Source organism: Odocoileus virginianus, chromosome 31 (genome assembly GCF_023699985.2).
Source record: "Odocoileus virginianus isolate 20LAN1187 ecotype Illinois chromosome 31, Ovbor_1.2, whole genome shotgun sequence".
In the NCBI taxonomy this organism is placed as follows: Eukaryota; Metazoa; Chordata; class Mammalia; order Artiodactyla; family Cervidae; genus Odocoileus; species Odocoileus virginianus.
The window spans coordinates 2,305,153-2,330,016 of record NC_069704.1 but is presented as its reverse complement, the minus strand read 5'-3'; the positions used below and the strand labels follow the sequence as shown (position 1 = coordinate 2,330,016).

At 38.3% G+C, this 24,864-nt stretch overlaps 1 protein-coding gene across 1 annotated transcript in view; it reads left to right on the top strand.

Annotated features, from left to right (window-relative positions):
• The window catches only part of CNTRL (centriolin), an 81,392-nt gene that overhangs the window by 23,938 nt on the left and 32,590 nt on the right, over nucleotides 1–24,864 (top strand). Inside the window, 12 exon segments of the mRNA XM_070459180.1 lie at nucleotides 2,134–2,253; nucleotides 3,155–3,383; nucleotides 4,627–4,736; nucleotides 6,697–6,891; nucleotides 10,769–10,922; nucleotides 11,919–11,959; nucleotides 11,961–12,140; nucleotides 15,192–15,368; nucleotides 18,673–18,807; nucleotides 21,855–22,000; nucleotides 22,593–22,800; nucleotides 23,503–23,682. Of these exon segments, the coding sequence (XP_070315281.1) occupies nucleotides 2,134–2,253; nucleotides 3,155–3,383; nucleotides 4,627–4,736; nucleotides 6,697–6,891; nucleotides 10,769–10,922; nucleotides 11,919–11,959; nucleotides 11,961–12,140; nucleotides 15,192–15,368; nucleotides 18,673–18,807; nucleotides 21,855–22,000; nucleotides 22,593–22,800; nucleotides 23,503–23,682 (1,875 nt within the window).

Below are 24,864 nucleotides of genomic sequence, written 5' to 3'. Positions count from 1 at the left end.
CTTCCACTATCAGCTGTGCAACCGGGCAACTTATTTAACCTCTCTGTACAGCGTTTGTCATCTCACAAGGTGGTTGTGAAGATTTAGTGAGATAGCACACGCCAAATTCTTAGCAGAGTGTCGCGCATACCATAAGTTCTCAGTCAGGATTACCCATTATCCCTTTTAGCCTTGCTTCCCCTCAGATGGATAGTCAGGAGGTGACTGAAAGGTAAATCATGCACGACTTTGATTTCGTGGACCTTATAAAATGTTCATGTTTGTTTATGTTTTATTCTCTTCAGCTTGCATTTTTGTATTAAAGAAGTTTTTCTGCATGCATATTTTTTGTCTAGTATCTACTATTGAATGCTGGGGGCAATGAAAAAGCAGAAATCACTTAGTGGACCTTTGAAATGAATCAAGAATTGGTTTAGTAGGAAGGGAGCTGGTACTGGTACTTAATAAAATATTTAATTTCTACCACTAATTATTTAATGTCCGACAAATCAGTTAACCAGTCTGGGATTCAGTTTCTTTTTTATTTTATTTATTTTAAATGAAACAAGGATGAATATTTTTAGTAATAAAAGGTACAATTCACAAAGAAGATATCATAAACCATTGGACACCTTAACAACAAAGAAACAAAGATATATAAAGCAAAAGTCAGAAAAAATATAAGGGAAAGGAAAAAATACATAATCATATTGATACATTTCTCTGAGGATATTTTATCAAGTGCAGAAAAAATAAGAATAGGAGCATCTTGAGTGGTGTCATTAATAATTTAAATAGGATAGATTTATATTTAATCTATATTAATCACATCCTACACAAATATATTTAAAATTTTATATCTCATGCATTGTTATTAGATGTCCATAGAATATTTAGAAAAACTGACAGATAAACATTACTAAATTTCAAAAAGTAGAATTTGTTTTTGTGTGTGTGATTCAGTTATACATATGTGTTATTCTTAAATTTATTTTCCATTATAGGTTATTACAAGATATTGACTATAGTTCCCTGTGCTATATAGTAAACCTTTGTTGCTTGTTGCATATTGTTTTAAATTAGAAATCTAGCATTCAATTCATACTGTCAAATGTGGAATCAAAATGTCCTAAATTTTTTAGTTAGGCAAGAATTCATAAGTTTTCTAAAATATATATATTATTCATATATTTATATATGTGTATGTACAAAAGCTTTTCTACTATGCTTGATTAAGTCTTGAGAACATAAAAAAAAAGAGATGGAGAAATTGAAAAAAACTAAATGAAATAGGACCTTTGAATATGAAATAGAAAAAGTGAAACAAACTAGATAAAAGTAAAAAATCCTCATATAGTCCAGTTGTTTTTAAACATGGCTGCTCATTAGAAACAAATCTGGAGCTCTGGCAAAAAAAAAAAAAAAACAGCAATACTTGGGCATTTGTAGTTTATTTATAAATTCAGAAGATTTAGATTAGATGATTTGTTTTCTTTTAGCTCCTAAAATTTCCAAGAATAACTAAAAAGTTGTAATAGAGTAGGATTACTTTATTAAAAATTTAATAATATCACATATTTGGGTCTGATTGAGCTTATTTACATCCCTTTTCCTCTATTACAAAAATAATGTTCACTTAAAACCAAGATGTTGTTAGCCAAAATATGACAGCAAGAGCAGTACAACAGTTAAAACCAATTTCCTATTTTCATCCTTCTCAGTCCTAATTTCTTTGTAATTAATATCTAATATCATGCCTATCCATGAAGCTATCAATAATAAATTAAATAAATTAGTACCAATTATTAGAAAAATCAGGAAGCAGATACTTAGTAGACTAGTTACTTAAAAATAATTGATGAGTTATTTTCACATTTGGATAAAGCAAATTTAAATGATTTTTTAAAAAACTTTTCATTATATCCTACAATAATAAACTTCAAAGGTCTCTTATGTGATCTCTTATGAAAGGATAATTTTGTGTTTCATTTTTTATAATACTTTAGAATTAAGATAAAATGCTCTTAATGTTCTATCTGCTGTGGGATTTTTAAAAATCTAATAATCAGTTATGATTAAAACTTGCCACACCAGTCTACCTTTATACTGACTTATTGAGTCTGTGTGTTGTTTCTTATCAAATTGGGCCAACAGCTAAGACAGAAGACCATGGAACTAACGCGAGCATGTCAGAAACAGTATGAACTGGAACAGGAGTTGGCTTTTTATAAAATTGATGCTAAATTTGAGCCACTAAATTATTATCCCTCAGAGGTGAGTTATTTTAATTTTGTAGTAATCCAAATTAAAGTCAGGATAGAAGGGGGCAGGGGAGGGCAGGGTAGTGGTGATGTTTAAAAAAATTTTATTGTTAATCACATTCTTGTAATGAGGCTATCAGCAGAGTAAACGTATTTTGGTTCAATCTGTGAATGATATAGCTCAGTGAGGTAGAGCAGCGTCCATAAGAGTTTAAAAGCCCCAAAAGGATATTTGCCCACATCCGTATTTGTAACCCAGAGCAACCTTCTAATCGTCAGTTATCTCACTCAAAAGTGTAGCTTGGTCAGCTTCCTTAAATCTAAACTTCCAGGAAAACTGCACTGCCTCTTTCAGTGACCATGGCATAGTCATCTCCCTATATGGTTTGTTCAGGAGTCACTGGGTTCACTATTCATCAGTCATTATTTATACAAATACCATAAATGTCACTGTAATGGAAAGCCATTTAACTTCCAAGATCCAGTGATTCCAATCAATATCATATATCATTTAGTAAAAATTCAGTAATTAAAATTTATTAGACTGAGATTTTACTTATATGGCAGCCAAGAAACCAAAATACAACACCTAAACATCTGATTTGAGAGTTTCAGTGGTACTTAAAAAAGCGCATATCTGTAGGTACTTCCTTAGTCAATCAGTCCAGCTCACTCTTCAGGGATAGGAAGAAGAATTTTCTTGAGACCATTTTTTTTGTTTTAGTTCCTTTTTAGTATTAAGAATAAGATACAAGAATTTTATATATAATTTTATATATCTTTTTAACTTCTATATATGTAAGATTAGTATTTAGGCAATTCTGTGCTATATTTTTCACTAATAAAATGAAAAATGTCACTTGACTGCATAGCAGTTACTTACTAAAGCATAAGCTCTCTTTATTTTGTTTTAGTATGTTGACATTGATAAAGCTCCAGATGAAAGCCCTTACATTGGCAAGTCCAGATATAAGAGAAATATGTTTGCCACAGAGAGTTACATTGCAGATAATGCCCAGTCAGTTGAGATCAAGAGGATGGAGCCAGAGGAAGGGGAGCAACTTAGAAACGAGCATGTGAACTTGAAAGCCCATGTGCCACTGGACACGCAGCTGGAAGACAAAGAGAACAAAATAAGTACAGGTTAAAACAAGTTACTTTGAGTTCTTTAAATATGTAAAAAGATTGAATATATATGCTGATTTTTTAAATTCTTCTAGTTAAACATACTGAAGGTATTTATTATGATGTTGTTTACATGAGAAGTTTAAAACAAAAGTAGTGATTCATTGTGCAGGTTATTTTTTAATCATTCCTGTTATGAGGGAGAATTATAATCTGACCATAATTTGGCAACATGCCCAGGGGCTCCAAAAATGCTTAAATTGGTTGTCCTGACAACAGATTCTTCTCACCATTGGACCTGCACGTTCAAAGGCACAGTTAGTAATAACTGAAGCAAGTACAGTTATTGATTGCTATACGTGTTGCTGAAACCTGAAGCAGTGCTTTGGGTAAGCCGGCTTATTGTATTCTCCTTAGGCTTGGGTCTAAGGCTGACCTCTGACTCTTCCTGACCTGTCCCACACTCCGTCTCCTCCGTTGCCTCCCAAATCATGTAATTCAAGGAATCTTACCACTTCCTGGCAAGTCATAAAGAGAAAGAAATCAACCCAAGGGGACACTTAGAGACCTTCCAAATGGCAAACTTTGAATGCACTTACCCACTTAGCTGTATGGATATGAAGGAATTAGAAAGCAGTCTTGAGTTCATCCATCTATCTCCCTGGTAATGATGGCCCATTGTGGGGATCTCAGCCAGTGAGATTAATGGCCCATCTTCCCTTGGTTGGCAGCTAACTGGAAAAACTCAGAAGGCCAATAGAGGTTGACCTGGAGACAGGAAAAAAGAGGCTGGCTCTCCATGTCTGCATACACTATATTCAAGGCTCTGGAAGGGAAAAGCAAAACTAAATCAGATATATGTACTGACTAGCTTCAAGGGGTCATAGTTTTATAGGAGGTGGGGAAGGAAGAAGGGGGAGAGGAATTAGAAATTTGAGGTAGAAAATCATTGATTTGTAAGTGCATATTTTCAAGCAAAATCCTTAGCCTCTCAAAAGTTCCTTAATTTTGGAAAGCCACTTTTATGTTAAGAATTTTACAAGTAAATGAATCAATTATAGCTCTATGTCATATCATGAAACTATTCTATAGATTAATAGAGAGGAAAACCATCATAAGCAATTACTTTTTTATATTCATGTGATGTATAATTACAGAATTAAATTGGGGGAGAGGAAGTTATTGCTAAGGAAAAGGTAGAAATTTGAGAATTAAGGATTTTTCTTGTGTGTGTCTGTGTGCGTGGTTTTTAAATTTGTAGCACAAGCTCGGCTATCAGACCTGCATGGTGAAATAGAAAAGGCGGAACAACAAATCTTAAGAGCCACTGAAGAGTTTAAACAACTAGAAGAAGCTGTACAACTTAAAAAAGTAGGTTAAAGTAAAGCTGCATTGCTAAGAGGAAATGCAAAAAATGAAATGTGCTTCCCTCTTCATAACTGTGTAAAGACTGTCTTCAAACAGTCTTTAAATCATTGCTGCCTAATTAATTGTGGAATAACAAATTTCAGAGTCAGACATGGTTCTAGCATTTTCTAATTTCATTTCCTGCCATTCAGGATAACATCTTATTAGCATATTATAGAGTGTACAGGTATACATTACTTTTATGTAAAAAAAGATACATTCCATCTACTCTATTATGAAAGGGTCTAATTTATCAAGGGAAACTCCTTCCTAATATCTTTCCTAATTTAATTAAACAGTCCCCACCATTAAGATCCTGGGACCTAGATTAACAGCCAGAAGACATCTCTATAATAACATTATTAAACACAGGCAGCAAAAATATAAATGATATAAAATGCAGTATATAAAAAGATGATGTCATGTAGAAGTAAACAGCTCAAAACCTGTGACGTAGTTGAATAGGAAGAAAGTTCAAAAAAGGAAGTATTTTGACATTTTAGTTTTTAAATATGTAAAAGGTTTTAATTATTTGCAACTTCTAAAAATTAGCATTTCAAAATTATGATGGTAACTGTATTCATACCATAGTAAGTAGAAAAGAACATGAAGTCCAAGTTATATATTCTTTTAAAAAGATACCCTGTGTTGTTGCTTTCAGATTGTTTAGTAACCAGAAATTGATTTGGGTTTGTGTGGCAGTTGCTGCCTGGGCTAGGCCTTGAGTAATGAACAGCTGTGTTCCTTCCTCAGGGACAGGAAGTAGGCAATAGATAGTAAAAATAAGTTTAGAAGAAATGTATAGATAAATAGCATAGGTTGTAGGGAGGGGGTGGCCCATGGAGGCCTTGCTGAGGAGGCGACACTTAGGCTGAGAAAGGATGAGAGGGAGCCAGTGAGGGCTTCCAGGCAGAGGTGACCGAGTGTGCAAAGGGCTTCAGACTAAAGAGTCCCCTGCAGAGCGAGGGAGCATGTGGTCATGATGAGGTTAAAGCTCATGCCAGCATCATAGACCGTTTTAAGGGGTTTGGATTTTATCCTGAACGTAATAGGAAGCCTTTGAAGGACTTTAGGTGGTAGAGTGGCTGATCTTATTTGTATTTTTATAAGGTCACTCTCCTACTTGATGAGATTGAAGTGGGTTGAGAGAGGTGGAAAGAATGGAGATGTGTACATTGGTTTGGAGGCTGTGGTCTAGTACAGGCAAGACATGATGGTGGCTTGGACTACAGAAGTGATGGCAGTCACGGAGAGAAAGGAGCCTGGGTGAAAATCTGGCAGGAGAGATGACGGGAGGTAAAGAAGGATTGAAAATGGGAGATGAGGTGAACAGAGCCGTCAAGAACAGTTTATAAGAATTTATAATTTATAAGAGTGTTTTAAAACAGCACTGGCCAAAGCTTTATATAGATAAATTGATAGAAGTAAATAATGTACAAAATATTTAAGTAAATAGATCCTTATAAAATGTATTTAGGAAAAAAATAGCTATTTTAAGTGAGTTAGTTAAATATTTTTAAAATATTAATATTTTTAAAGATAATAGAGCCTTATAATAAAGGCTTTCATTACACAGTTAGTTAGATATTCTAATACAAGGGTAGGTGCTATATAAAGTCAACTACCATTAAGGCTATGGTTATTATTATTAATAATTTATCTTATTTGTACTGGAATGACAAATTTCATTACTACCTGCATTTACTTTTCATAAGCTCTTATAAACATTTTTACATGTAATAAAGATAAAAGTATAAGATATGAATGGATTGCCTAGATAACTCTTACATTTTACTTTTACTAAAAAAAATCTGATAGAGCATGCAATTGTACTTTTTAAAATTGTACTAGTTGTTTTCTATAAATTTGAAAATCAGTGTTTCTGTCATTTGCTAATTGTGTATTGGGATGTGGGGGGAATTAGATTTCAGAAGCAGAGAAAGACTTGCTTTTCAAGCAGCTGAGTGGCAGGATACAACTTCTAAATAAATTACGCCAGGAAGCTCTTGATCTAGAAATGCAAATGGAAAAGCAAAGAGGAGAAATTGCTGAAAAGCAGGAGGAGATCAAGGACCTCCAAAGAGTTATTGATAGTCTGGATTCCGAAGACCCAAAACATGTAAGTAAATGAAGAGAGCTTTGGCTTGTTCTGTGGGAGTGAGAATATCATTTTTTCTGTTAATAGATATTATGTCTCATCATTTTTAGCCTCAGAGTTCTTTCTGAAAATCTCTTAGCTTGACGCACAAATGTGAGCGACATGTTTATGTGTGTGTGTATGTATATAATATGTGTGTATACATATTGTTTGTTGTTTTTATTTAGTCACTAAGTCATATCCAACTCTTGCGTGACCCAGCTGTAACCTGCCAGGCTCCTCTGGGATTTCCCAGGCAAGAATACTGGAATGGGTTGCCATTTTCTTCTCCAGGGAATCTTCCCAGTGCAGAGGTCGAACCTGATCTCCTGCAGTGCAGGTGGATATTTTACCACTGAGCCTCTGGGAAGCCCACATGAAAAATTAGAGATTTTAAATAATATATAATATGGCCTGTAATATCTTCCCTTACCACATTTATTTGCTCAGAGGTCGACCACCCCATGTAAGGCCCCTAAGGACAGGAACTGTATCCCCAAGGGCCAATACTATGTTTAGAATGATTGCGTTAAGGAAAACAGGGAAGAACAGGCATATTGCTCCTACTCAAAGCTCCTTTTCTCACTGTTTGAGTTTTGTGATCTATGAGTGTAATTAGACCCTAGATTGTTTGCTTTCAACAAACAACTGTGACAGTCTTGGCATACAGGGAGTCTACACACTGGATGTCTGTAAAGTATAACATATAGAAAGAGGTTAAATGAAAAGTAGGAAAGGCATGCAAGTTTTGAAGGTAGTCAAAATCAATGTGTTAGTGGAGATGAAGCATGAAGGCCAGATATTAAGACTCCTGAAGTTTAGTTCTAGGGTTGTAGCTTTAGTCTGAGTACCAGAGGGTGTCTCTCTTTAATTCATTTACCCAGAAGGAGCATCTTTTTCTAGTTTGCACAAAGTTACCTTACTGGCTATTGTTTGGCACCCCATTTTATGCTGCAAAATGTGAACATTTTAGCAAGAGGGAAAGAATCAAGCATGGTATTTTGCATATTTTCCTGCAGATATAGACTGTTATTATCTAATCAGATGAAATATCTTTCTGAATTGCAAATAGAATTTAAAAGTAAAAGCTTGAGAGATTAGAAAGCAGTTAATGAGATATGATGAGAAACAAACATATTAAGTGACAATGATGTGTCACTTGTTTTTAGGCATTGTACTTGGTTTTAGGATATACGGTGAGGAACTTTATTTTATTACAGCATCCAAATGAGATTGGTGACTTTTTAACTTGCATAAGATGAAAAAAAAAAAAAAAAAGTGGGGGGGCTTCTCTAGTTGCTCAGTGGTTAAAAAAAAAAAAAAATCTGCCTGCTAATGCAGGCAGTGTGGGTCGGGAAGATCCCCTAGAGAAGGAAATGGCAACCCACTCCAGTATTCTTGCCTGGAAAATTCCATGGACAGAGGAGTCTGGCGGGCTACAGCCCATGGGGTCACAAAAGAATCAGACTCAACTTAGTGACTGAACAACAACAAGTAAGATAAAAATATGATGTGGATAGATTAAATGATTTCCCAAGTCTCCCTTTTAAGAAGAGGCAGAGCCCATGCTTATGCTACTACAGATGACTTTCTCCTCACAGAGGAGTTACAAATCTAAAGAGATTAATTACTTTTAAAATTAGCTCAGTGCCAAGCCTAGTCAAGTTTTCAACAAACGTTAAGCATTTAACTAGTTTTCAAAAGCAAAAGATACTATGTAAAAATCAAATCCCCTTTTAGTTAGAGAAAACGGTTCACAGCTAGAAGCAGAGATATCAGAGGAACAAACTAGTAAGGGGAGATGTGTGTCCCGGTTCACTATCTGACTGTGCCCCTGGAGGGAATCAGCCTGGAGTCATCTGTTGCAGAGGTTTTCGTGATTGGCTCGGGGGAGCTTCCTGTGTTGTGATTTAAAGCGTGGAGGGTGGGGCCCGCTTGCAGAGGCTGCTTGCGATTGGACGGGCTGGGTTGCCGCTCAGTCTCCGCCAGGAATGTGGTTTGAAGAACTGGGAGGTTAGAGGCTCGGAGGCGCTTACAAAAATGTGGCTGTCAGAGAGGGAAGTGCACATGAATTTCAAGGCAACATTAGAAAGCGTTCCGCCCACAGCTCCTATGCTCTCAACGGCTTGGTTTTAACAGGACTCATTCTAAGTTAAGGTATGATCATTCTCTCTCTCTCAGTACAAAGGACTTAGAAAGGAGGAGGAGTCAGAGATGTAAGTTCCTGTTTTTCAATACCTCCATTGTGAGCTCCACGGCAGTGAAATATCTGAATATACTTTTGCTCCCATGTGTTTAACGCAGATCATTGATGTATTGAACTAATTTTTTGTCCTGCATATAGAGGTTTCAGTAGAAATTTTAATAGTGAATTTTTAAGATTTATTGATACATATAAGAGGACAGAAGATTTTTAAAATTTACTCTGAGCCACAGAAATCCTAAATTTACTTAGAATTTAAACTTTTATCTTTAGTTACCTTTTGAGAAAGATTTCAGATGGGTATTTTGGGAGAGTAGGAGGAGTTTTGAAAATCCCTTTGAGTCAAGCTAGCCCTCATCTATTCTTCAGAAATGGAGAGACTTTCTTGAATTTGGAGGCAACAGCATGTAAAATCAAGGAGTGTTCTTTTATAATCAAATTATAGTCTTAGACTTGAGAAGCATGGAGTTTGTTACTCAGATGGATATAGTTCTTTCTCCTGATAACTTTCTCTTGATTTATTTTTGTTCCGTTCCTCTGATCCTGTGGGGGCAAACTAGAGCTATGAGAGTGTGAGTGGGAGGACACAGGTTCTCTGGGGAATTATTTTGTCTCCATAAGAACAGTTGCCTAAGGAGACCTGGGCAAGTCATTTGGTGGGTCTGAGATTCAGTTCTCATGCGTGAAAGAGTTAGACTAGATCATTGGTTCTGTTTTTTATCCCAGCACACCTGAGAAACACAGTCCAATCCTTTGAGTTAACAGTAGCTCCCTAAAGCAATGACCGCCAGGATATATGTGGGTGTGTGAAAGCTCTTTTTCTACCAGGGATATAGGTAGTGGTTGGAGGAGAAGGGAGTGCCTCCATAGGGCCCTCCATCTTGAGGATCACTGGCCTAAATGGTCTTTGAGGTCTCTCTCAACTCCCAGTTTATAGAACTTAAATGTTTCTTTGTATAAAGAATTGAAAATAAAATTGAATTCTAAGGAAGTATTTATGTCATGTCTCTGTTTCCCCAAAAATATTATAAAAACATTACTTTGCTGACAAAGATCTGTCTAGTCAAAGCTATGGTTTTTCCAGTAGTCACGTATGGGTGTGACTATAAAGTTGGACCATAAAGAAAGCTGAGCACCAAAGAATTGATGCTTTTGAACTGTGGTGTTGGAGAAGACTCCTCAGAGTCCTTTGGAGATCCAGCCAGTCCATCCTAAAGGAAATTAGTCCTGAATATTCACTGGAAGGACTCATGCTGAAGCTGAATACTTTGGCCAATAGTTTGGCCCCCTGATGGGAAGAACTGATTCATTGGAAAGACCTTGGTGCTGGGAAAGATTGAAGATAGGGGGAGAAGGAGACAACAGAGAACAAGGTGGTTGGATGGCATCACCAACTCGATGGACATGAGGTTTTTTTTGTTTTTTTTTTTTTTGGACATGAGTTTGAGCAAGCTCCAGGAGTTGGTGATGGACAGGGAAGCCTGGCATGCTGCAGTCCATGGGGTCACAAAGAAAACTGTTCATGTGAATACAACACAGTGTCTGACACAAAACAGATGCAAATTGTTACATTTTCTTTTCCTTTCTTCCTTAGAAATGTTATATTATTATTTTTATAAATGTTGAAAGAATTTGGATTTTTTTTTTCCAATTTAGTGCCATATGAAGGCTCAGAAAAGGGGTAAAGATCAACAGCTTGGCGTTATGAACCAGCAGTACAAACAGCTTGAGAGCCGTTTGGACGAGATACTTTCTAGAATTGCTAAAGAAACCGAAGAAATTAAGGACCTTGAACAACAGCTTACTGAAGGTGAGAATTCTAAGTATGCTTTGAGGTACATCAATTTCAAAATGACAGGCATTAATCCAAATATTAGCCAACCATGCTTCAGCTGTTAGTGCTAGTATTTGATAGGGAAATATTTACAGAGTTCTCAAAAATGTTTAATAAAGTTAGAAATTTTTATTTCGGTTTTCTTGGGTTGATGTCCTACTGAGTCAGGTCACTGTGGCAAGAAGTCCATACGTGATCATGATAAACGCTGGCAGGTGAGTGTTGTCTTCTAAGGCATAAAATCCTTGTCACTTACAACTGCTATCAGGCAGTCCGTGTCTGGTTATAAGGAAAGTGCAGAAAGAATTTTAGAATCTATTTTTGCAACGCAAATTTAAATTGTGACATTGTCAAAATAGTGGAAGAGGAAGATACTAGCCTGCAGTGATAAGAACCTTGGCTTGGTGTAAAAAGATCCCAGTCCTTGTTTTGCCGTTATCAGCTGTGTGACCTGGGACAAGTTATTTTTGTCATGATCATTAGTTTTGGAGAGGATTAAGTGAGATAGTGTTCATAAAGTGCCTGGACATAGTAGGTACCCAATATGTGATTGGTGGTTGTTTTTTTTAAGTCTTCTGGTTATAAGTTAATACTGCCAATCTTGGTTTTGACTTGGTTTTGTTTCGTGTGTCCAGTAGTAAGATCTCAGCTTTGTTGCACATTCTTCGTTATTTTATTTGGAGATTACTACTTTGAACTTTTTACAGCATGAATTAAGCATTTCATAAGCAACACCAATGACTATACTATTTTTATTGTGTACATGCTTGATACTCCTGTACCATGGATAATAGGGGGAAAGCTATTATTGTATCTTAAATATGAAAAATAGGACAGTAGGAAATACTTGGAAGCTTAGAATTTCATTCTTAGCTAGTAACAAATAGCTAAGGAGTCTAAATGCAGTAATAATATATCCTGAAAGCATTTTCTTGTAAACATCCTCACCTTCCCTCTCTCTGTCTTGCTCAGGCCAGATAGCAGCAAATGAAGCCCTGAAGAAGGACTTAGAAAGGCATCATCAGTGGGCTGCAGGAATACCTGGGGACTGTTAAGGGCCAGGCCGCTCAGGCCCAGAACGAGTGCAGAAGGCTGCAGGATGAGAAAGAGGTGTTGCTGCAAAGGTTGACCGAGGTCGAGCAGGAAAGGGACCAACTGGAAATAGTTGCCTTAGATGCAGAAAATATGAGGAAGGTATGATTTGTTTCTCCTTGTCTGTTTTCCTTGGCCTCAGAAGTAGATGGTGGCCAAATGAAGTTCCTTAAGGGAGTTTAGCAGCAGCGCAGTTGTAAGTGACAGAAGTGGTGGTGGCTGTTTGGTGTTTGGGGTTTTTTTCCCCTTTGTGATATGCTTGGAATGATGTTTTTTCCTTTACTAAGAAAAGGAAGATTATTTTAGCAAAATTTCTATCCCCGAAAAGTACTGTGCTCAAATAACTTGAAAGAATAAGAAAGTGTAGCTGTTATAATTACTATATTAGGTGTTCATATTTTATTATTTGTGTAGCAAAATTAAGTATAACACAGTTTTTCTTACTCTTGTTATTATTACTTCAAATGTTAGTGTTATCTTACAGATAACACTAGCACATCTAGACGGGCACATCGTTGTAAATTAAACCCTTCCATGCTTGATTTGTTGACACTCATTCACAGATTTCACTTGCTTTGTTAAGTTGTTTGGCAAACTTTCTATTGCAAGAGAATCCAGGTTTCCAAACCTCATCCCCAATAGGGCTTTCTTTGGAAATTTGAATTAATGTGTTTTAATGTTATGAAATGTATCAGGCATATAAGAATACAAAAAATGTTTAGCACCGTGTACCAACAACTCAGCTTAAAAAATAAAACATATAGATATACTTGAAACCCTCTGTGTACTGCCTCCTAAAAGTAGCAAAACCCTAAATATGGTTATTATTTCCCTCTATATCTCTTATTTTATTTTATGTGTATCCATCTATAAAAATATGTATTATTGTTTTGCATAATTTTAGGGTTTATATAAAAAGCACATAGTGTATTCTTTGGCCACTTCCTTTCTTACTTCATGTTTATGTTTTTGAGAATTGTGCACATTGATACATTTAGCCCTACTTTTTTTTATGTACATAGCATACCATTTAATTTATTGCTTATTCATCCTCTTCTTGGGGGATATTGAGATGGCTTATAGTCTTTTGCTATTATGATACTGAGAGTGACATTCTTACATATATCCGGACCATGGGGACTGTGTTCACAGGGGACTGTGACTCAAAGTATATGTGCCTCCTCAAGTTCACGAGATATTATCAAATTACTGTCCATAGTGATTCTATGAATTTCTGTTCCCACCAGCAGTGTGAAGGCTACCATTACACCGTTTCCTTGCCATCACCTTACAGCTATCTAACTTTAACTTTGTAAGCCTTGATTGTGGAATAATTTCAAGCGCACAGGAGAGTTGCAGGAATAACTCACTGTATCTTCCATTCAGAGTCACCGATTAACACTTTGCCACATTTGCTTTATCTCATGTTTAATTTTACATGAGTTTATGTACATCTTTATATTATTTTTTTCCTAATCATGTTAGAATTAGCTGTAGACAATCATGCTCTTTAGCTTTGAAATATTTCAGCATGTCTTTCCTAAGAACAAGGACATTTTCTAACGTAAGCGCAGAATAAGGATCAAATTCAGGAAATATAATATTTTGCCAGACTTAATGTTTGCCAGTCTGCCAGATTTGAAGTGATCTTTGTATTTTTTTACATTTACAGGAAAGTGGAAAGAATAGTTCATTGAGCTTCTGTGTGCTCTCCTAAATTAAACAAATAGTTTACCATATATATATATATATATATATATATATATATATATGTTGCTGGGTCATTTGAAAGTTGCAGGTGTTAAGACATCATCCCTTTAGTCCACATCTCTTTAAAATGAGGCTATTTTCCTCCATCACTCTGATACCATTATTACACCTATAAAATCAACAGCAGTTCCTTAATATTGTCTAATATCTGAGCCATATTCACATTTTCCCAATTATGCCAAGGGTGTGTTTTATAGCTTGTGTGTGTTTATGTAGAATCCAGCTAGTAGTTCTGTATGGTATCCCACCTTCTAGATTTGTCTGATTGTTTCCTCATGGTTGGTTTAACTTGTTCCTCTATGCTCTGTGCAAAATAATGTCTCATTTTAACTACATTTCCCCTAATTACTGGAGAAGTTAAGTACTTTTCATCTGTTTACCTGCCATTCAGTTTTTCTCTTCAGTGAATTCCCTCTTCATATTCTTTGCCCAATTTTTTCTGTTGGATTGTCTGTCTTTTTCTTAATGATTTGTAGAAACTCTTTATATATTCTGGATATTAATTCTCTGTTGGTTATATGTAGAATCTGCATCCTGGACAAGCAACCCAGATGACGCAGATGCTAGGTGGTCTTGTATCACCCACTGAGAAACTCTTCTATAGAAGTTTTCATCACAAGATTCTCCTTTGTAATCCAGAGTAGTTTGGTCTAATTCTCAAGATCCCAAATAAATAGATGAAAATTATAATGTTTAATCATAAAAAAATGGGCTAAAATGGATCAGAACTGTGGCATACTAATCAATATGTGTTTACATTCTTATCAACATTCATTTAAGTTTCTCTGTCATCCTTAATATTAGAGAGTGCTAGTCCCATTTTGTTCTTCTGGTAAGTGAACATGCTATGGTTTAACAGAAAGTGTGGGCTTTGGAGTCAGAAATCTCAGTTCATATTCTGACTCTTATCGTTTTTTTAGCTGCACAGCCCGGTGCTGTTTACTTCGATGTTCATTCTCCATTTCCTCATCTATAAATCGGGGATGATACCTTGCCTTACATAGTTACTCTGAGGGTATAGTGAAATAATGAATGAAAACATTTATTCCAATGTCTGAAGGAAAATAGGCCTTAAATTTTATTCTCTTTTTTTTTCCCCCTTCTTATGAATACATAGGACTCATTTAAAGGATCACACATCTGGTTACTCTGAAAAACACGTTATAGCTTGCTGATTTTTCTGATAACAGTCAGGGTTTTGTTTTCCAACCTAGATTCACACAGCCTGCAGCCTCATCATATTGCCAGTGAATGCCCTCTGTGCCTGGCCAGCAGTGGCTGGCCCACATTTGGTTTAAGTGCTCAGGTTACTTATAATGACTTGCAGATGCTTAAGCAGCACAATGAGGGTTCTGTACTTAACCATACACTGAATCCTTGCAGGAGCTTGCAGAACTAGAAAGTGCCCTGCAAGAGCAGCATGAGGTGAATGCATCCCTGCAGCAGACCCAAGGAGATCTCAGTGCCTACGAGGCTGAGTTAGAGGCTCAGCTAAAAATGAGGGATGCTGAAGCCAGCCAGCTCAAAGAAGAGCTGGGAAAACTAACAAGGCTCAGCCAGGTGAGTAAGAGCATGAAGCCATCTAGAAAGCAAGTAGCCTGGGCCTTAACATAAGAGCTTTCCTTTCTTTTACTCTAATATTAAACACTTTTTAAGCCGATGTGGAATGATGGACTTCCTCGGTGCCTCAGCGGTAAAGTATCCACCCACAATGCAGGAAATGCAGGTTCGACCAATCCCTGGGTTGAGAAGATCCCCTGGAGATGGAAGTGGAAACCCACTCCAGTATTCTTGCCTGAGAAATCCTATAGACAGAGGAGCCTGGCAGGCTACAGTCCATGGGGTCGCAGAACAGTCAAACACAACTTAGCCACTAAACAACAGCAGTGTGAAGTGATGAGAAGAGCACATGTTTGGAGTCAGACGAGCTTAAGTGTGACCGCTGTGTGAGCATGGACAAGTCAGTTCATGGCTCCGAGCCTCTGACAAATACTTGGCTCTTCTGTCATGTGAGTTATGCTGAGGATAAGTGAGACAGTGGACAGGAAGCACCAACAGTTGGTAATCACTAAATTCTAGTTTTTCTTTCTCAAACCAGCTTCAGGAGACCTTTTTCAAGTTGATACTAAATTTTACTTTGCTACTTGCTGTTTTGGTTGGGTGAAACATCCACTAGTTTAAATTGTACCTTGAAAATTAGATAAATATTTATCCAATAAATACTTATTGATTGGCCACTAAAGACCAGATGCCCTGGATGCTGCAGAGAGAAGCACAGACATGTTACTGTCCTTGTGAAGCTGACAGCCCCGTAGGTGAAACAGGTGTTAGAGAAAGGGGGAGGGCCCTGTGCCAGGGAAGCAGTGGTCAGGGAAAACTGCCTATGGTAATGATGTTTCAGCCGAGACTTGAAAGATGATGAGGATTTAGCCATGCAGAGGGAGCAGGGGTGAGATGAGTAGATGTAAGGGATGTGTTCTAGGCAGAGAGACAAGGAGAGAGAGCATAGTGCATTTGAAATGCTGAAAGTATGCCTCCAGTATGCCAGGAATGAGGAGAGGAGTAGGGAGAGTGAGAAATAAGGGCAGAGAGGCAGACAGTGACCAGTTATAGTATATTCTTGATCACATTAAAATACAATTTTGTTTAGCTGTTAGACAAATGGGTTGCATTTTCCACCAGGAAGCCCACTCAGACCTTCCACTGTATCTGCTGAAAATCTGGGTTCAGAACTCTGATTTTTCTTTAACTTGTGCTCAAAGTATTTTATCTTGTGCGTGAAATCATCTATTTAGATTGTCTGTCTCTCCTGTTACACTCAGAGCCCAGTGAATGCCCAGATTGTAGGTGCCTGTTCCAGTATCTGTGGCTGAGGAGGGTTAATAGCTTCTCACTGGGTGAAGGTTAAGTAAGGTAAGATAGTTTGAAACAGGCACAGGAAAAGATGCTCAGCATTGTTAGTTATTAGAGAAATACAAATCAAAACTACAATGAGCTGCCATCTCACACTGGTCAGAATGCCCATCATCTACAAATAATAAATGCTGGAGAGGGTGTGGAGTAAAGGGAACCCTCCTACACTGTTGGGGGAAGTGTGAATTGGTACAGCCACTATGGAGAACAGTATGGAGGTTTCTTAAAAAACTAAAAACAGTTACAATATGATCCAGCAATCCCACTCCTGGATCTGTATCTGGAAAAGAGGAAAACTATTTGAAAAGATACATGCATGCCAATGTTCATAGCAGCACTATTTTTTGATACAGTAACCAAGACTTTGGGAGCAACCGAAATGTCTGTCAGTAGATGAATGGAAGATGCAGTGTGTGTGTGTGTGTGTGTGTGTGTGTGTGTGTGTGTGTAACATTACTTAGCCATAAAAGAGAATGAAATAATACCATTTGCAGTAAAATGGAGAGGCCAAGACATTATCATACTAAGTGAAGTAAATCAGGGAAAGGCAATTAGCATATATCACTTACATGTAGAATCTAAAAAAAATTATACAAATGAACTTATTTACAAAATAGAAATAGACTCATAGACATAGAAAACAAATTTATGGTTACCAAAGGGGAAAGAGAAGAGGAGGGATAAATTGGGAATTTGGTATTAACATATACATGCTACTGTATATAAAATGGGTAAACAAGGACCCACCCTGTAGCACAGGGAACTGTATGCAGTATCTTATAATAACCTATAATGGAAAAGAATATGAAAAAGAATAGGTATATATTTCTACACTGAAACATTATAAATCAATTATATGTCAATTGAAAATAAGGTAGTTAATTAAAAAATAAAGTAGTTTGAATCCCAGGAATTCATGTAAAATCGCTTTCATATGATTAGAAAAGGAAATAAAAATAGGTTGGCTTAATATAGTAATTGTGTTACTTTCCATTTGTTTATTTATTAGATACTAAATGACCATTTACCAGTTGACAGTGTTATATTTCTTAAGAGTACCAAGTTTTATAAAACCATAGTTGACCTGATCAGAGTGTGGAAAAGAGGAGATTGGGAAGGAAAACAATTAAAACAACAGTAAATATTAATATATTTTGTAACTAATAGTAAATACAATTTCTGGATGGTATCTCCTTTGAAATAAAATTTAAGTGTTTAAGCCAGCTCTTACTAGCTTAAAAATCTTTTGTACTTCCCTTGTCCTTTTTAAATTATTCTTGTAAGTCTTGACAAAAATATAGCAGCCTATTTCTGGCCTTTTCACAAATTCACATGGCATTGAGAAGGACATTCCCTTCCTTGGCATCAGGACTACCAGTGCTGGTCTTGCAGCCGCATGCTGAGCGAGGACAAAACAGACCTTCCCTCTCAGTTTTACAGATCTCTGATTGGTACCTTTCAGGTATTGAAGTCACTTGTGATGCTTGTTAAATGCAGATTCCTGGGCCTTGTCCTAGAAATTCTGGCCCATCAAGTCTGAGGTGGAGACCAGGCCTCTACATGTTTAACAAGCGTGCCAAGTGATTTTGATGCAGGTGGTTGAGGACCACAGTGTAAGAAATGTTGGTCTAAGGGAAGGGAGAGCAGTAATTGTTGACTCCCTCACAGAGGTTTTAAAGGCCGGTATCTGGGCTCCCTCCTGGAGATTCTGATGCTTACCCTTCCTTATGTATTAATAGTTGAAGGAAGCCTGTGAAAAACCTACCTTGAGCCTTTTAATTTGGAGGTACAAACATAAAACTGAATCATTATAAAACCAAAGCTCCCACGGGATTGCATGTGTATGTAAGTTTATGCATGTGTGCTAAGTCCCTTCAGTTTATTTATGCCTTATTAGATCATAAATTATTGCTATTTTACTTTTTTGTATCATTGCTTCCTATGGCAATAGCTGGAACAGTCAACTCTACAAACAGAACTTGAGAAAGAAAAACAAGCCCTCAAGAACGCCCTGGGAAAAGCCCAGCTCTCAGAAGAAAAAGAACAAGAAAACAGTGAGCTCCGCACCCAGCTTAAACAACTGCAGGTAGGGACTTGTTGGCTCCAGATACATTCTTACATGGGACACCCAAAGATGTTGCCATCTATTAGTCAGACTCTCCACAACCTGCTCTTACATGCAGTAAGCTATTTGTAAAAAGGAATTTGAGATAGGATAGCACCATAGCATCTGTCCCTTGTGAGCCCAGCATTTTGAGAAATTACTGTGTATGTCCTTTGTGTTGTTAATGATGGTGCTAAGAGATGGCAGCTGTGTTGATCATAAACAGTGAACACTGTAACCTGATGGATGGCAGCCACCCCCTGCATTTCCCCTGATAACACCATCATCACCAGACTGGGCGAAGTAAGCAGTCGGTGCATTCTTCCTCCACTGAAATAGTTTTGTAATTATCCAGGAATATAACTAGAACAGGTTGCAGTAGAACTTCTTAATTGTAAAGCTTTCACAGTCCCCTTCTCAGAAGTGATATCATTAAAAATGCAGTCATTTTGCATTTATGAGAGTTTTCCTTGGCAAATTAATTTTACAGCTCTTTTCACAATAACCTGCCCCATAAACTGCAGGAGAAGCAGGTGGACAGGATTTTCCAGGTAATTAAACATTCTCAAAGAGGACAGATGTCTGAAAAAATGAGTACCTGGGTCAGCACACAGGTTTCCAGATCTGGGGCCAGTAAGCTGACTGAGGTGTCAGCTGTTCCCCTCCACCAAAAACCGAGGGGCAGAGTTGCTGTGTTTATTTGTGAGGGGCGCTCCGGAAATTCATGTAAGACTATATAAGCTCACCTGAATTCTCTCTCTTTTCTCCCAATGCATAGAATATTTTTTTCTCGAAGTTTAATCTAGTTACATGGAATCTCATTTTTACTGCTATCATTTCAGCTTCTGAAGTGAATATCATAAAAGATATACATGCTTTCTATTCTTGTGTGAGTTCTGTTTCTTAGGTATTCATTGGATTATTTTTTATTTTTACTATGGAAACTTGCAAATCATTACCAAATCAGAGAGAAAATAGCCTTATGCCCTTTTGTTTACTCAGCTCAAACAATCGTCAACACCCAGCCATTCTTGTTTCAGTTAGTCCACTTTTTTTTTTTTTTTTTTGCTGGGATACTTTAAAGAAAATATCATACATCTTTATTTCAACCCTAAGTACTTCAGTATATGTCTCTTAAAGAAAAGGACTTCAGGAGCCTTCACTCCAAAGGAGAAACTGAGATCAGTTTTCCAGAATGCTGGTCCACGCGATGAGATTCTCTTAGTTGGAACTGGGTGCTTTGGTTGCTTGGCCTTCTAAACTCCTGATACGGAGATCAAGTTAAACTCACTCTGCATTTATCTTTGTCAGAAATCTTTAGTTGCAGTGAGCCAATGCTAGCTCAGGGAAGGAGACAGGCAGCTTGCTAGTGACCAGAGCTGCTCTGTCAACCTCCCGCCCAGGCGGCCCTCATTTCTCCCGCTCTGCCTCCCCGGCCCAGCATCGATCCAGCCCTGCGCCTGTGGCACTTTACTGAACGCTCTCCTGCAGACTTGCTGGGCTGGACTTAAGTTCTAATTCTGGGGGAGTGAGTCTCGCCTTCTGTCTGGTCAGTGGGTTGGCTTTCCTTGGGTCAGATCACCTGTGACCAGGATTAGATAGTCATGCAAATATGGGTGCCTCGGGGCAAAGGGCAGGGACAGTTTACAGATAAGAGACTCCAGGTGGACAGACATGTTCATTGTAATGCTGAATTCACCATTTGAGTTAACAGTGTTAAAACAAAAAACCCAGTATTATACCAGGTTTGAAGAAAATCACTAAAGTAGCATATAAGTATTGGGGGAACTTAGGATGTAGAACTTATTTTTATGTCTAATTTAGGGAAATTTTATCAGTTTTTGTTTTGTTTTTTACTTGAAAGAGACATCGTCTGGATTTAATTCTGGGGTCTAGGTATGTTTCCTTGTTTGTTAGTGAAAATATGCTTGCATATAACAAATACTCCTACAGAGTACTGTAAGCTATTAGAGAAGCTTCAGTATTATGGGAAGGTGTTTTTTGTTTTTGTTTTTCTAACTTTGAATTGTGTACGTTCTCCAGCATATACCAAAATAGAATACTAAAGTAAATCCGAATGTATAGATCACTCATCTTCAGCAATTTCAACACATGTCCTATCTTACTTTATCTATAACACAGTATTTAATCACAGTATCCAGTATTTAATCTATAACATCTCCCACACCCCACCCCCACATCTGTTCAACTGAATTATTTTGAAGTAAATCCAAAACATCTAATTTTATCTGTAAATAACATACTACTGTATGTATCTCTTAAAAATAAGGGCTTTAAAAAGAAGTGTAAAGGAGTTCCCTGAAGGCCTCTTGGTTAGGCTTCTGGGCTTCCACGGCCTTGGCCAGGGTTTAGTTCCTGGTTGGGGATCAGAGATCCCACAAGCTGCACAGCATGGACAGAAAACAATAAAGCATAAACATGGATGCCGTTGTGACACCTGAAAAGTGTAGTCACCCCCTAATACCATCAATCCCTGGAGGGCATTCAAATTGTCTCACAAGTTTTTTAGAAGTGTTTTTTGGAATCCAAATAATGTGTACACAGTGCATTTAGTTGACTTGATTCTTAAGTCTCTTGTAATCTATAGGTTTGCTCTTTTTTTTACCTTTGTTCCATACTGAAGAAAACCAGGTCTTTGTCCTATAGAGTTTCCCGTAGTCTAGATTTGCTGGCTACATTCCCCAGGGCGTTGATTAACATATTCTTATATAGAGGTTTATTTAGATTTGCATTATTTAGTTTTTGGCAAGGAGAAGGTAGTGTTCATAGGTGCTTCCTTTTGCATCACCACGACACACATCATAGTGCCTGTTTGTATCTTTTGTGACTTTGGATTAATCAGTAGATTCAGATATTGTTAGCCACAGTGGAAAGGGCTTTTAAAAAATTGGTAAAAGGAGTTGACTAGAACTATTGTTTGGTAAATAATATAGGCTGTGTGTGTATGTGTATTTTTTAATTTAGTTTTGGTTAACTTTTACCCCTCTTCATTTTGCCTCCCTCCATAGGATGACAATAACCTGTTAAAACAGCAACTTAAAGATTTCCAGAATCACCTTTATCATGTAGCTGATGGTTTGATTCGTCCAGAAGAAGTGGCAGCTCGTGTAGATGAACTAAGGAGAAAACTGAAATCAGGAGCTGGAGAGATGAGGTAATGGAAGGTCAGGACCTCCAGGTATAGAGTGAGCTGAGTTGTGAATGTGGGCCTCAGTGATGAAATCCCCTTTCTGCGATTGTGCATGGCTGATTTCTTTTGTAAAGTTTTCTCCTTATCGTATGACCGTGACTGAGACACAGACTACTTAATTCAAGTTGTCCATCACTGATTTTTTTAATCTTATACATTTTGTTATTATTTAATTTAAAAAACATAAAGCTTTTACAAGTAACTCATTCTTGAAAGCTTACTGCAGATGGTCAGGAGGTTGAGTCACATTATACACTTTAAGTAGAAAACAAATAGCTAAAGAAAAACAGGCTACTTTGAAAATGTGAAATGGACATTTATTCTTTGAACACACATTGTTAGCCTGAAGGTGGCCTGTGCCCGCAGAGTGGCAGCAGTCAGTCGGTAAAACAATGCTTTGTGCTCCAGAGGTGCGCAGTGATTTGCTGTGGGTTGACAACAGGTGCCGTCCCACACAGCTCTTCTTGCTCATGTACTAATGTTACCGGTGTGCTTGCGTCCAGCATCAAAAATAAAATGTCACGTTTATAACATCTTTCCTCTCCCCCCTTACCAGAATCCACAGTCCTTCAGATGTCTTGGGGAAAAGTCTTGCAGACTTGCAGATACAGTTCAGTGAAATGCTGACACGTTCCCAGCGGGAGAAAGAGGAAGCCCAAGGGAGGGAAAGAAAACTCCAAGAAGAAATGGCTCTGCACCAGGAGAAGCTGGCCGAGGGACAGGAGGCGTTCCGGCAGGCCTGCGAGAGCGCGCTTGGAGCCAGGGTGAGAGATGGGCACAGGCGGTGGAGGGAAGCGTTCAAAACACACGCGTGCTTTCCAGCAAGTCACATTGCTTCCTGTCTCGTGTAAATAGTGTCAGGAATTCCCGGGTGGTCCAGTGGTTAAGACTCCTCACTTTCACTGCCAAGAGCTGGGGTTCGATCCCTGGGTGGGAAACTGAGATTCCACAAGCAGCATGTCATGACCACCAAAAAGAAAAAAAAAGAAAGGGTGTTTGTTTTATTAATTATACCTTAATAAAGGTAATTATGCCTTTAAGGTATAATTAATAAAGATATAATTTTTAAAAAATTCAGTGTAATTGCTGTAAAGTTTCACTCCTAGTAAGACAGACTGTGTGACTGAAATGTAGCCCTAAGTGTGGTGACAGATGCCACAGTCAGGCTTCTGTGTGACACTGTGTTTTCCTTATTTTGGAAGCAAGTGAGCTGTTTCTTAACGTGCAGGTCAGTAACACCACATTGCTAGAGCATAGTATGGTGCCAGAATCTGAGTTTTTGATGTAATTATTTTAATGATGAGGCAAATGTTAAAATGGATCCTAGAGGACAGTTGTGATTAACACATCCCCAGTTAGCCATTAATACTCTTTAGTAAAATGAAATACAGTTCTCCAGAAGGTATTTATTTTGCTCAAAAAATATTTTGCTTAAACATCATTTTTGAAACTTGATTCCCTCACAGATTAATTTTGACAAGAGGCAACACGAAGCAAGAATTCAGCAGTTAGAGAATGAGATTCACTATTTACAAGAAAATCTAAAAAGTATGGAGGAAATCCAAGGCCTTACAGATCTGCAACTGCAGGAAGCTGATGAAGAGAAGGAGAGAATTCTAGCCCAACTCCAGGAGCTAGAGAAGAAGGTGGGCAAGACCAGGAAAAAGACACAGGAGTCCCTGCTGCCAGGGTCCTGCTCTCAGCGAGGGGGCAGCTGAGAGGGCTCTGATCCACGGTCCCCACTGGCTGTACCTCCGTGGACCTGGAGCCTGAGACGGGGGGCATGGTGGATGGGAACAAGGGAACTGGGACGTGAGGCGCGGGTGAAGAGTCGGCTGGGTGGTGCGGAAGTGCTGCTGGGATGATTTGCCTCCTTTTACACCCCTTGCCAAACTGGACACATCTGTGGAACATTACTTTTCAGCTCCTCACTTTTCTTTCTAATTCCCTGGCCTCTTTTTAAACTTCTCCAAAGCTCCCTCAGCCCCTACTCGCCTTGTCATACCTTGTCCAATTCAGAAGTGTTGCCCAGCATCTCTGAAGTCACAGCTGAAACATCCACTCTGATCATGGCCTCTTTTGCTGTCAGCACCCTCACGCTGACAGTGTTTCCACCTTATGGATGATCCCAGAGCCTTAGCCCCACCTTTCCTGGTGTATGGCTTTCCTGTCTTTACTTTCTTCCTTGTCCAACTTAAATCCCATGGTCTCCCACTATCACCATTGTTTGCAAATGTCCTCAAATTCCTTGCTCCTTTCTCCTATCTTCTGTGACAAAACAGCAGCTGTCTGCTTTCTTTAGCCCTGCACTCGTGGCTGAGTATTCCTGAATTAAAAACCACCCATCCAGGTATCGTGGTGACATTGCAAGTGTTTGCCAGCCTCCGATGGCAGCACCTCACTTCTCTCTGGAAAGCTCACTCTCAGGCTGCCCTGTGTCGTACCTTCTCCAGCCCAGTGAGTGGTCTGCTTCATGCTTCACTGAGAACCCATCAGTTCCCTAGTCTTACTAAGCCTGCCTCCAAAATCTCTCTGGAATATCTGCACGTTGCCCTTCTCCAGGGCCACCACCCTCTTTCACCATGACGAGTCATCTCTTCTGGACGATGGCTGCGGCCACCGGGTGGCCCCCATTTCCACTTAGCACCGGCTCCGCAGAGCAGCCCACACAAAGCACAAACAGACTCTTGTCAGTGCCTGTCATCCTTTCTCTCCAGCAGCCTCTGCTGTTTCTAGGATAAAGACAGAAGCGCGTCGCCTCTGAGGCACCGCGCGGTTGGCCTCCGTTGAGCGCTCTCCTTTTCTCACTGTGCTGCTGCTTCCAGCTC